Raw genomic sequence first — 13,908 nt, 5'->3', positions numbered from 1 at the left:
GCCCTGCCCATCGTCCTGCAGCCAGGGGAGCTGGGTCGAGCAGGTGACCTGGATGGTGGTGGCTGCAGCCCCAAAGGGACAGCCTGTGGCTCCTGCATCCTACAAGGAGAGAGAGAGAAGCAGCCAGGGAGCTGCTGCATCCCCCCATCCAGCCTGGTGCTGGGCACCTCCAGAAGGAGGGGTGAAATTTACTTCGAGAAGGTGAGAAAAACTGCTCTGAAACCAGACAGTTTGGGGCATGAAGCATCTCTGCACTGCTTACCTGCCTGAAGGGACCCTGTGGGGCTGTGCTGGCTCCCGGCGAGGGCTGGCACCTGGTGGGCGACCCGAGCCCTCTGGCAGCGGGGTGACAGGGGACCGGGGGCCAGGGGGAACTCGGGACCCCCAGGGGACGGGGGGCAGGGGGCTCTGCGAGCGGCTGACCAGCAGTGTGGGCTGGGGGCTGCGAGCAGCTGCCTTCCAGGCTGGGCACAGCTGGACCTCGTGCTGCACTTGCTGCTGTGGGCTCCTGGTTTTCCAAGCTTGTTTGTGAGCTGTGGGGAAAACAGGATGGGGCTCAGCACCCCTGTCCACTGCATCAACCCCCCCAGGTGCAGTCCACCCAGCCATCACTCAGCATCCAAACCCCCGAGGATGCTGGCAGAAAACTGTGCTCCCTGCAAAGAGGTTTTTGGGGTCTGGCTCCATCCAAAAGTCTTCCATGACCTCTAGTGGCCACCAAAGCCAAAAAGAGTCCCCAAACCCAGACATTCCCCGGCAAAACAACAAGGCATGGCTATACCAAAGCTCCTGGAAACGGCCCCAGAAGCACTGAGAATCAGGACAGACCCCCCATCTCACCCAGCCACGGGGTTTGGGGACACAGGGACTCACAGAGGGAGGTGCAGCGACATGGGTCGTGCTTGTCCAGGTAATGCTCCAGCGTGTCCCATCCGCCCCCGACCCGCACCATGACGTGTTCCCGCAGGATCTGCATGGGATGTCGTGTGCTGTGAGGCCTGGAGAGGTGCGAGGGATGGGACCCCCACCTCTCTTTTAGTAGCCTGGGAGAGGCACACTTGGCTGAGCTTGGAGAGCCATGGTCCTGCCCCAAGTGCCTCCAAGTCTCCCAAAGGGAAGTTTCATCCCCGGCTCAGTGCATGGATGCAAGGAGAGACCCTGATCCCACTGCCATCCCACTAGGCACAATTCGTCACCCCAGAGACAGTGGGGACCTTTTGGAAAATCCCTCTCCACTGTTATTTGGCCAGGCTTAGGGATGGATCCAGGCAGGGACAGAGCTTCCCATGTGCTCCCACTGCCAGATAAAACCTGGCTCTGGCTGTCCCATACACGTGGATGGTTACATCCATGCAAATGTACCACAGGGCTGAGCTTCCATGGTTTGGGGGTAATGATCAAAACTCTCACATTGGTCCCATTTGAGGGATGGATTATGAAGAAGCACCATGGCAGCAGAGCAAGATTCCTTGTGCCTGTGCCCCAAAAGCACAGGGAGAAGCAGACTCACCCGGACAAAGATGAGGGTGTCAGAGTCACCCACACGGTATTTCCCTTCAGATATCTTAATCATGGGGAACTGGACAGGGCAGGTACAGCGACTCACCAGGTGCTGAACCTGTGAAAAACAGGGATGGGTGCTCATCAGAGCTCCTGGGAAAGGTCTTGGGATGGCCATCCCCATCCCTCTCCATCCCCATGCCCATGCCCCTCCTTACCATCTGGTCAAGGTTGTTGAGATCCCGTGGTTTCCTGGGGGGCCGGGGCACAGAGGTGTCTGTAGGAGGCAGGTCCAGGTCCTGGTGAAGCTCCTCCTCAATCTCCTCCTCCATCTGCACCAGGGTCGGGGCGCTCATGCCGAAGCGCGCGGCACGGCGCGCCAGCTCCAGCAGGCACAGCACAAAGTTCTTCTCGTTCTTTCTCAGCACCAGGTCCTCTGTCTCAAACATCAGCACGTCTGGGGCAGGAAAGGGCTGGGCTGAGCCAAAGTCAGCATGTGGGGAAGGGGACACAGATGGAGTCAAAGCCCACCCAAAGGAGTGCTATTCACTGAAGCCATCCAGCTAGGAATGTGGTTGAGTTCAACAAGAGTTGGGATAAATTGAAGGAGAGCTTTCCCCTTGGGTATCTGCATCTGTTTCATGGCATTCCAAAGCCACAAAACTCAATGTCTGGGTGCCCTGAGGACCCATCATCCCATGCCATTCCCCTTTCTGGGCATCCACTGGTGGTAGGACAGGGTGACAGACCCTTTGTTCAGAGCCAGGACTTCTCCTGCTGTCCTTACAGCTGGGATCATGCCATACCTGGCAGGGCCATACACCCTTTCCATTTCCACCCCTCCAGTGCATATTTGCACCCAAGCAAACATGCCAGCCGTGTGCCAGCACCCTGCAGAACTGCTGCCAAGCCTAGAGGAGGTTGTGCAAGGAATCCCAGCTCAGGGATGCATGCACATGGTGCTGCCCCATGCTGGGGTGGCACTGGTTTTGGAGGACATGTGGGAAAATACTTGGTATCAGGAGCAGCTAGAGTGGCCTTGCACAGGCAAAGCAAAGGGAGCCTAGCATCTTACCTTGGATATTCATCTCCTTTCTGCACCACTGGATGAAGTTGGAGACATTGTCCCTGGCCTGGAAGGTGCCTGGCTGTGCTGTGAGGTTGCAGGCAACACCAGCCATGGGTAGGTGGAGGTGACAGGCCACGTCAGGGCAGGCACGGGCAAACTCCCCAGCCACCTGGGTGATGTTGTTGGCATGGGAGCAGAGCACAGCCCCTGTTTCCAGCACCTCCATGAAGGTGCCCACCTCGATGTCTAGGTCATACAGCTCCTTCAGCCACTCTGCCAGGTCCTCCTTCATGGCAAAAAGGTACTGCTGACTGGACTGGTAGGGACGGATGCTCCGCACTGCCTTGCTCGGTGTCCCCCCACATTTTGCCATAAGACTGGGAGGAGATGGAGGGAAAGGGGTGATGGGGACATGGGGAGCTGCCCTGACTGTGTGCCCAGCCCACCTCTCCGGCACCCACACTCACCTGGTGCCACTTGCTCTCTGCCTCCTGGGATGGTGACACTGTCCTCTTGGTGCCCAGAGCCCTTGTGGGGTCTGAGGGCTGTAATGAAGCTTGGGGAAAGGAAATCACCCTCCTGGGCAGTGGGTGTTTTGTTTCCTTCCCAAGTGCTGTTCCTCTCTCCTTGGTGACAAGGGACTGGCTGCAAACACTCCCTGTTAACCCATCAGCACCTGCTCCTCTGCCACAGCCCTGCTCTTCCCTAGCCATCCTAAGGGTGGATTTTCCCTTTGGGCTTTCCTCTGCACTGTGCTCCCTCTCAAACTTCTTCCCAAATTGCCCACAACAGTGAGGTCTTTGGCAAAAGCTGAGCTTGTCCAGGGACAGAGTGACTCCAGGAGTTGGGGCTTTAAGGAAGTAACTACACATGAGTGGGCACCTCTGGGAATGTGGGATACTCCCTCCCTAACCCAGGGCTTGCAGAGCTGCCACAGCATCCAGGTACTTCTACAAAAACCAAATCTACCAGGGAAGTGCTCATGTCTCAGGACCAAAACAGAGCCTCTTGTGTGCTTGGGAGACTCTCTCGTGGGCTTGGGGAGCTTCTTTCTGTGTTGAGGGACCAGTCCTCTCCCTGGACCCAGCTGCTGATGCTCACTGTAGATGACTGTCCAGCTGGTGTCATTTTGGGGGAGGAAATGCAAGAATCCCAGCTATTCCACTGGTCTGGGGAATGTGTGGCAGCCTGGAGGAGTCTGTACCTGGCATGCCCTGCCAGGGAGCCCAGCAGGAGAAAAGGACCCTTGTGAAGCTGAATTTGCAGCCAGGGGGGCAGATTGCATGGCTCAGGGTGTGCAGGTAATAGAGCACAGCCACCCTGTCTCTGCCAGAAATGCTGTGCTCAGCCACAGCCCTGGCAGCATCACTCAGGACCCCAAGGCATCCCGACAGGACACAACCACAGGAAACACATGGCAGCAAGCCAGGGAGGAAAAGGAAAATCCCAAAATGGGAGAGAATTTGAGGTTGTCCCACCCTCAGCCTCCAGTTCTACGGGAGAAGGGATGCCTGGCTCTCTCCTAAGAGGTCATGAAATGGGATAAGGAACTGGTGCTCCTCAGCAGAGTTGCAAGTGTGGAGTACCCCTGAGGTACAGCCAGGCCCAGAAATCCTCCTGTACATGGGACAGAAATCACACTGCTCTCCTGACCCTGCTTGATGTGCAGAGCATGTGCTTGGAGTGAAAGACCTTGTCTGCCAGCACTTCCCATCAATCTCACATCACCCCATCAATCCCCAGTCAGCCCATCAATCCCCAATCAGCCCATCAATCCAGCATCATACTGCAGATCCCACAGCTGGTGGCAGCTGAGGGAACTGGTTCAGGTGCTCCCTATCCCACGGGAGGCAATTCACACACCACAATAGGCTGGGGCAAAGGTGGAGACCTGGAGAGCCTCCATCAGCATGAATTCAGCCTAGGAAAAAACCCTATTAGCACACCCCGAGGTGTGGAAAAATCCTCAGTAATTTGGGATGAAGTGAGGAAGAGAGTTTCCATGTTTTCATCACCATCAGTGAGTTTTCAATGGAATCTCTCTCCCCTCTCTGATCCAGCAAGCACAAAAGCTGAGGCCAAAATCAGCAATACCGACTCCAGCCTCAAACACCCACAGGCATCTTAAACACAGCCCTGTCAGGAAACAGGAGATTTGCTTTAAAAAAACCCAAAACCAAAGTGTGACATGAAAACAGGCAGAAATCCCAATGCTGCATATCCAGAGGTTTGTTTTATTTACCATCAGGTTTTCAAGCCCTTGGGACTCCCCACAAGCAATATCTCCCAATTATCATTCAATTCCAAATGAAAAAGCTGCAGTCCCATATCTTTGGCAACATAAAAAGTCCCCTGAGGTTTTAAGCCGTGAGGAGATAAAGTCCTCGTGTCTGTGCCTGTGCAGGAAGGGCTCATTCACAAATATCATGGAGAATGGACAGAATGGCTCGTGTTAGCTCTCCATCCTGCCAAACCTACATCTCACTTGGCATCTGACAGCACCTTGGGAAGTACCACCCCTGGCACCCTGCCTGGGGCAAGCCTGGCTCCTGCCATCTCTGCAGCAAAGGTCTAGGATGGATGAGGGCGATCAGAGGATGCTGTGCTAAAGAAAAGAGTCCTCAGAGCTGCTGGCATTGGGAGGGCACCCTGACATGGCACACCAGCACAGCACCCTGACACAGCACCCTGACATGGCACTGGCACAGCAGGACCAGCCCAAAGCAGTGCTGGGGTCTGAGTCCTGGGAGAGCCACTGTGTACAACCCCAGTATGGTGAAAACCCCCAAACCTCTCAAATCAAAGGACAACTTAATAAAGTTGAGCCATGTCTTGCTCAGCACCGATGGCATTTGCTGCCATGGAATTCAAGCCCTGGGAGCCCAACACTTGCCTGCTGGCCCAGGGATGTGATAACCCTCTGCAGACGTAACCGGTGACTCGGTGTACAGGAGCCAGCGGCGTTTCCAGGTGGGGAGTCTGCTTTGGGAAAGGAATGAGGAATATGCAGTCACACTGTCCTTGTGAGCCTGCATGCACAGACATGTCAGTCTGTCCTGCTCTCCCTCTCCTCTCCCCCTCCTCCCCCAGTGATTTGTCAACCCTGTTCATCCAAATGTGGCACATGGACTCAAAAACACACTGATCCTGTCTCTTACAGAGATAGAGCAGAGAGCAGACACTTCCTATGCACACAAGGAAGGTTGCTAGGTGAGGACAACCCTTATTAGACACTGGAGAACGCACCCAGCCATCCCAAACCCATCAGAAAGCCAATGTTCCTGCTGCTTGCAAGTTGCACAGAGACATGACCAGCAGCTCAGCTGTGCCTCCCCTCTCCCTTCCCCTCCAAGAGTCCACTACACCAAACCCCTCTGCTTTCTCCCCCAAAATCCCACTGTGTTGGTGCCTCAAGCTGGTGCCTCACCGGAGCACTGGGATGTCCCCACCATTCCAGGGACTCTACACACACAGCAAGGGCAAAGCTCAGCACAGACCCAAATTTTTGTCCAAATGTCTCTTTTCTTTTGTTTTAAGCAGGAAACATCCCCCGTCTCTTATTTAAAACCATCCAAACCCCAAACCAAGCTGCACTGAGGCACTTCTCCACCTGACCATGGGAAAACAAATATCAACAAGTATCAACAAAGATATCAAAAAGTATCAACAAACCCCAGTTCTGGTTTGAAAAAAAGTGTAACAATATCCTGAACATTAACTGAAATGGGTGTGATTGCAGTCTCCATGGCTTATACCTCTTTTCTTGTGGTCTTTTTACAGAAATACTGTCTCCCAAAGCCTTCAGCCCACCTGGCTGAGGCAGACCTGTCCCAGCTGCATCCATGCTGCTCTGGGACACCACTCCACCATCCCATGGCTCCTGCCATCCACAGGCAGCCGTTCCCTGCAAACCATCCCAGGCAGGAATCCAGAGTCACATGAAGAGGGATGCAGGCAGTGGTGAGCGAGGTGAGGCTCAGCCCCCTGTTTCAATCCAGAATGCTCTCTCAGAAGAGGTCCTGCCCACCATTTGCATCCCAGCAGCCCATCCAGGGCAGCTGTGTGGCCCATTTGCCAGTGGCCACCACTTGCAGCTTTGCCCGGTCAAATTGCCAGTACTGGTCATCCCGAAAGAAGTAGACGAAGCCGTCGCGGCGGGTGAGGGAACCAGCCGTGCCCGGGGGCAGCCCCTCCCAGTCCCGCAGGCTGCGAGGGTAGTAGGGCTCCACGCTGAGGGTCTCCTCACTCACCACGAAGTACTTGGGGCCTTTGAAGAGAACCAGGCGCCGCAGCTGCTGGAAGTAGAGCGCGGTGTCGGGGTGCCGAGGGAGGCCCCGCGCGCTGCATTTTTGGGGAAAACCTGCCTCCAAGCTGGAGCCTTTGTAGCGCCAGCATCGGCCACCTGGGGAGAAATGGGCAGGGCTTAGAGCCCATCACAGTGGGGTTCAGTGCAGGACCAGCTGCAGGACATGTGGGAGGACTCAGCCACAGGGTCAGCCTTGCAGACCTTGACATGTATCTGTGACATCCACCCCACTGGTGCCCCAACCTGCTCCAGGGCTGCCCCAAGGACCAGGATGGGGGAAAACTGTACCATGGTAGCTCAGGGGCTTGAAGGCATGGAAAGGGACTGTCAGGGACACAGCAAGGCCACCACCATGCTGGCTCCTTGCAAACCTCCCCCTGTGCCTGCACAGTGAATGGGACAGATGAATGCAGATCTGACCTGGGCTGGGGGAACTGGAATCGTGACAGGGGCTGATGGCCCAGCCATCCCTGCAGCACCCTGTCCCCACAGCTCCCTGTGCCCATGATGCAGGCAGACAAAAGCCTCTTTCTGCTCGTGAGCCACAGCCTGACCCAGCCCTGAGGAGGGATGGAGGGAGTGGTGAGGGCTGGGGAGGCAGAGGGGCTTTGGCTCCCACCCAACTGCAGCAACAAAGCCCCTTTTCTGAAGAACCAGCAACTGGTTTCCATTAAAAGCCTGAGCTGACCGTGGCAGCCAGGCTGCCTGGTTTGACCTTCCTCTCCCCATCCGGCTGCGGCACGCTGCCGGGTGGTTTATGGATGGCATTCCAGCTCCTGGGGCAGCTCAGCCCCTGGCATGATGCAGGGTACCAGGGAAACACCACACTCAGCTCCCCTGAGAGCCTGAGCTGTATGTGTCTTTGGGGAGTGTGTTCTCCCTGAGACCACGTGGGGTTTGATGTACCTAGTTTTGTTTTGACACACAAGAGACCACGTGGGGTTTGATGTACCTAGCTGTGTTTTGACACACAGGTGAACATTGCTTTCCTGAATGGGATAATGGGGAAACTGAGGCAGGAGGAGGTGATATGAGAATGAGAACTGAGTCTGCCAGGGTGATATGCCCCAGGACATATGGTTCATCCATGGCAGGCACCCAGGCCAGGGTTTAGCACACCCAGGACCCAGTGATGCCCCAACTTTGCACTGGGAGGGGACACAGGCAGGAGAAGGTGCTCCAGCCAGACCCAGATAACCAGCCCCACAGGCAGGAGCAGCAGCAGCCCCAAGGGGATCTGCCCTGCCCAGGGCCTCACCTACCTTTGAAGAAGTAAAACTTGCTGCTGAGCTGGGACCAGGCACAGGCGTCGAACCTACCTTTGAAGAAGTAAAACTTGCCACTGAGCTGGGACCAGGCACAGGCGTCAATGCCAGGGGGGAGGCCAGGCCAGAGTTTCTGCAGGGGCTGTGGGTCACTGGCATTGCCATTTGTTGACACCACCCAGTAGTGGCTGCCCTTGAAGATGTAGAGGTTGTGATCTGCATCTGTGTGGCAGAGGGAGGAGAGAGAGGGTCCTGGGTGAGAAACTTCACCCCATCTCCTGCTTCTTGGTTCTTATCTCCTCCCTGTGGAGCTCTGTGGTGCTTAGAGGATGCTCAGGTTTTAAATATTCCCTTCTGCCTCCCCAGCTGCCCCCTCAGCTTTCGTAATTCATTGCCTCCATTCCAGCCCGGAGTGCAGAAAGCTAATTACAGCTCATCTTTCACAGCTGAGCCCCTGCAGCAAATAATCCTTACCATGGCCCAAGTTCTAGGATATTTTTCCTGCTCCTGACAAACCAAGCCATTGCCATACCCTCAAGATGCACTCTGCACCGTGGGCACAATGTGCATCAACAATGCTATCAGCCTCAGGAGCATGTATGGGGCTGTGGATCAGCCAAACCCACCTTTCCCACCACTGGAGATTATCAGAGCAGAAACAGGCTGTGGCAGTGCCAGGGTAAGGGGTAGGAGTGACTGTTTTGGGAGAGGGTCACAGTGGCCAACACTCACCAGTGGTTATGGCATCAAAGAAGGAGTGGCAGTAATAGGTGCTGAGGCTCTTCTGCTGCTGGTCCCTGCTGTAAAGGTCTGTGTTCCAGTCCTGGAAGTGAGTAAAGACTTTTCCTGGGAGCTGGATGGCTGAGCCCTTGGAGGGCTTCCCTGGAATGGAGCAAGGGATGAAAAGTTGCAGAGAAGGGGCAGAGAAATGACTTTTCCCAGAGCACAGGGCTAGGGAGCTGTCCCAGGACTCCAAACACTCCTTGTCCCACTGTCTGGTTCTGTCCCCTTCTATGTGCTGGTAGCAAAGATCACATGTTACCCCAAAAAACATGCACCAGTGTTTCCCTGCCCTGGAGGATCGGGTACCCATCTCACATGCCCTCCCACATCCCCCCACTCTGTCCCTTGCATGTAGTCCTCTCCCCTTGCAGGGACCCACTCCCATCCCTACTACTCACTCTCCATCCCAGAGAACAGCCCCAGAGGAACCAAGAGATGGTCAGGGAAGCCAGGCTCACCATACAAGTTCTGGACAGCCAAGATGTCATCCCAACTGAGGACAAAATCCTTGCTGAGCTTCTTGTAGTAGGGAGACATCAGGGCACTCTTGACAGGGGAGTGCTCCAGCCCCAGTGTGTGCCCAACCTCGTGTGCCACCACGATGAAGAGGTTGCGCCCTTTGCCGCTGTGCAGGGACCAGCGCTCGGCGCTGTCAAAATGGGCTTCTCCACGCCGAGGGAAGAAGGCATGAGCCAGGGCACCTCCTGGGGACATGAGAGCCATCAGGGACCATGGGGCAGGGGACACAGGCAGCTCTGGTTTGCCTAAATGTGCATTGGTTTTAGCTCTTTCCGAAGGAGCCCAGGTTTGGAGGATGCTGTCAAGGTGGGGAGGGCTCCTTGAAGGCTCCTTGAAAGCATCAGCATGGCCCTCTAAGGAATATCTCAGCTGCCTCACTGGCAAACCTCAGTTGCAGAGTTGGGAGGGAGGGCTTCAAATCAGAAGCAAACTGGTGCAAAATGGGTTAGAGGAACTGCTAGGGCAGACATCCCCCCCAGCCCACTGCTGCCTCAGACCTTCTCCCTGCCGGGGAAGAGCCCACGTTGTAAAAGAGAAGCTTACTGTAAAAGACCAGCACCTGGTCCATCGAAGGCGTTGTTGAGTCCATCGTTGTGGTCCCCGTGGAAGAAGGTCAGGCGGATGTCAGCAGGGCCATCCTGTGCCTCCCAAAACACCAGCGAGGACACGTTGCTCCAGAGCTCGAAGGCAGCTTTGACCGCCAGGCGCACCTCGTGCTGCGGCAGGTAGGAGGGCCAGTTCACCACGCGGTACGTCAGGTGCCGCTTGTACCACCTCCCACCTGCAACAGGGGCGAGTTCAGCACGTTGACAAGGACCTGGACTTGTTCTTCCACCCAGGGGCTGCCTGGGTTTGCCAAGATTGTCAAGGCTGGAGCTGCAATGAAACCCTAAGAGAGAGTTTGGGGAGAGGAGAAGCTGACACCCAGTTTGAAACTTCCCCTGGCATGCTCTCCAGACCCAAGTCCAGCATGGGTCCCTGCTGGAAGGTCTCCTGCCTGATGCCAGCTCCATGTTCAGAAGGTGCAGACCAAAGGCAAAAAGCAAAGCCACCTCTGAAAACAAGTGGGACAAAGGCAAAGGAGTAGGAAGGGTTTTCAGCAGCACCTTGGGGCACAATGGCTTAGTGCCCAAGGCTTCCTTAAAAGCTTTCAGAGGAGACAAAGCCCAAATGCCACCAGGACAGATGATGACAATGATGAAGGGGACAACCCTGTGTGACCCACCCTAAGCTGCCAACCCTCCTCCTACCACACATGAGCCGAAGATGCGAGTTCATACACTGTGCAGTATCACAGCCTTCTCCTCCTCCTCCAGCACCCCTTGGCATCTGTGGAGGTCTCAGAGTCCCAGGATTATATCTAGCTGGGGGTGTTTGGGAGCAGGAAAAATGCCAAGGGCCCCTAGGGAGAGGTGGGTGACAGAGGCAGTGCCAAGGTGTGGGAGCAGTGACAGATCTCCAGCACCTGTGTCTGCTCCAGATGTGCAGGGGAATAGGGGGAACTGAGCCAGCAGCACACCGAGGCTCTCTGCTCTGGGTCTGAGCCAAGCCCCTCGGCAAACCTGGCAGACATCCCACCCCAGATCTGCTTCCTTCTCCCCCCACTTCTGAGCAGCCCATGGCAGGGGAGGCTCTGGGCCAGCTGGTCATGCTCCTGGGGGAAGAATCAGTTCACCCTGCTTGTCGGTGCAAGGACAACTCCAAAGGGATGTGGCTGTGCTTCCACCAGCTGGGACATACCCTGCCTGGATGGCTCCAGCCCTAAAACAAAGCCCTGACATCCCATCCTTCCCTCCACGGGGGCAGAATGTCTCCCACTGGAGGAAGATAGATGGCTCCTGTAGGCAACACTGGGTGAGCCAAACTGGACCAGCTCTTGGGAAGAGAAGGGTTTGGCTTTTGCCCACACACCAGGGTACGAGTGTGTCTGAGCACAGAGGGATGATGGACATGGTGACTGCCTAGTGAAGATCCTGCTGGGAGAGGGGTGAATAACAAAGCACTTTTCTAGCTCAGCTGCAGTGGTTTCCTGCCACTGTCAAGTAGGATAAAGAGCCTTCCTGGAGCACAAAGTCTCCAGCCTTCCTGGCTGGTGCCAGCAGCCCTGCAGACACCCTCCTTCCCCTCCAGCCTGTGGCACTGATATGCTGTTGCTCCCATCCCTGCTGCCTGTGGCACCAGACCACTAGAGTAATAACCAGTGCCACACAGAGCCTTCCCTGCCTGGGCTCAGAGCCGTTGGGCATCTCTTGCCACCCACCCAGGGACTGTGATCCCCAAAAGGGAGCCCCATGAGCTGCAGGGCACTGGCTGCTCCTGTGTGCACATCTCCTGCTGTATGCCTTTCCCACCCTGCCTCACTGCCCACCTGCCCTGGGAGTGGGATGGCTCTTGCAAGGGCCATGCTGCACATCAGGGCTTTGGAAGGAAAGCCAGAGGCTGGGGAGGATGACAGGGCTCTCCTGAGGTCATCCATCGCCAGCCCTGCCAGATGCAGAGACAGCCTGACACGGCACAGAGCCCTTTCTTAATCTTGCCTTCATTTTTCCCATGTCCTAAGCGCAGCTGGCCCCGGCCCTCTTGCTCTCCAGGAATCCAGTTACTCATCTGCAAGCCTCACAAGGGACAAGAGGCCCAGTTGTGGACACAGGAGAACAGAAGGATGCTTGGAGCAGAGTTAAACCCCTGAACATGGGTGGAACGACTCCCTGAGGCCAGGCAGCCCAGTGCTGGCAGGTTTTGTGGTTTCTGCTGGGTGAGTAACACATGTTAGAAGTCCCAAAGCTCTGCAAAACCTGGAGATAACTTCAGTTTGCCAGTCCTTGCCCTCTGGATCATGCCACCACAGCTGTGTGTGGGGCCATGGTGACCTCACCACTCCTCGGGACATGTCCTGGCTCCCTCAAGAGCAGCAAACCACCCCAGAGAGCCAAATTTCCCTGTGAGTGGGAGCTGCATCTCTAATCACTGCTGGCATTGAGCCATACAGAACAACTAAAAATAAAGAGGTATAAAAATAAAGCATTGCAAAACCTCAGCAGGTCCTGGGATGGATGCTGAGCTGGCAAGGCTGCATCTCCTATCTACAGCAGCATCCTCAGCAATCCAGGATGGGACAGCTGGGCTGGCAGTATCCCAGAACCCAAACCCCACCAGGACCCCGTGGGTGCTCACCGTGCTGCGTGGTGCGTCTGTGCCGCCGGGTGGACGATGCCCAGTGTGTCCTGGCCACACGGCTCTTCCCATCATCTGTGCCACACCGTGGCAAAGCCATCTGGTGGAGCGTGGGGGCATCCAGCACCCCACTGAGTGGGAGGTGGGTCACCCGCTGGAAGTCCCTGGAAAAGGAAGGGAGATATCAACGCCCACATCCAGACCTGCCATCGGGAGTTTTGGTTATGTTTGTGCCAGGGGGTTGATCTGAGCCAAGGTTTTCAGCCAGCAAGCTTCAGGAATCCATCCAGGTGGTAAAACAAGGATTTGGCTCTGCAACCATAGCTGACCAATAAGTCAACTCCTAGCAGGGAAAATGCAGACAGAAGAGCCTAAAAAATGCCTTTTCCAGATTTTAACCCCAGTTGCTTGACTTTGCACTTGACCTTGTGCAGGGTCAGGCCAGGGATGCTCCCAGGGCCAATGTGATATCCTTAGGAGAAGTCCAAGCTGACGCTGGCAGCTCACCCCCCTGACATCTCCCAGCCCTCCCCAACCTCGGCCTCCCTGCAGATATTACTGCAAGGGGAGCACCGGGCCATAAAAGGCAAATAAAGCAGCGCGGCGAGCGCCGGGTGCCAGCAGCCAGCTGTGGGAGCCGGGCACAGACCGGCGTTTCCAAAAAGGACTGGTTGTGCTTTAGCATCAGACCGTGAGAGAGAGAGGCTCCAGCTGCAAAAAGACCCCTCTGGCTGCAAAAAGACCCTCTGAGTGCTGGCAGCATCCACACAGCTGCAGTTTCAAGTCCAAGGCTCATACCTCACGGCCTCCGTGAACTCGGCAGGGCTGTGTGTGCTGGCCCCTGGCTTGCCGAAGTAGCCGTATTTCTCCAGGAACAGCTGCAAGAAGGGATGGGAGAGGTGCAGCTTAGACCATGTGTTGGCTTGGAAAGGGGGAAAAAAACAGGAGATGTGATGGGAAACAGTGCTGCAAACTCAGGGCTGTGCCAAAATGACTACTTAGTTTTTTTTCCTGAGAGCTCAGTACCTCAAGCAGCCACACCTTCTGCACTCATCCAGGTTTATGTGTGTCTCCTCCCCATTATTCCTGATGGCTCTTGGGGTTTTTGGCCATGACACACTGGAGGCGTAGGAGGAAACATTGCATCAAGAGATCAAAAAACTCTGCTGCGATGTCATCCACAGCCAGAGGCGACCAAACCCACAGCTCTAACCACCTTGGCTCAAAGCAGTAATTAAACTCAAGGCTAAAGTGCTGTGGACACGAGTAGGGTGGGGTGAGATGGGGTCAGG

The 13,908-nt window shown here is 55.8% G+C and overlaps 1 protein-coding gene across 1 annotated transcript; it reads right to left on the bottom strand.

Moving 5' to 3' along the window:
* Positions 1-1,178: 1,178 nt before the first annotated feature.
* Positions 1,179-13,494, bottom strand: MMP28 (matrix metallopeptidase 28; the record flags this gene model as incomplete). Its single annotated transcript, XM_009070587.1, has 8 exons — positions 1,179-1,230; positions 6,593-6,971; positions 8,195-8,362; positions 8,873-9,022; positions 9,382-9,627; positions 10,002-10,216; positions 12,613-12,780; positions 13,415-13,494. Coding segments are annotated over 8 exons (1,458 nt in total), but the record flags the coding sequence as incomplete, so codon positions are not given.
* Between the last annotated feature and the right edge of the window lie 414 nt (positions 13,495-13,908).

Source organism: Acanthisitta chloris, unplaced genomic scaffold (assembly GCF_000695815.1).
Source record: "Acanthisitta chloris isolate BGI_N310 unplaced genomic scaffold, ASM69581v1 scaffold19262, whole genome shotgun sequence".
Lineage (NCBI taxonomy): Eukaryota > Metazoa > Chordata > Aves > Passeriformes > Acanthisittidae > Acanthisitta > Acanthisitta chloris.
This window is presented reverse-complemented; position numbering and strand designations above follow the sequence as displayed.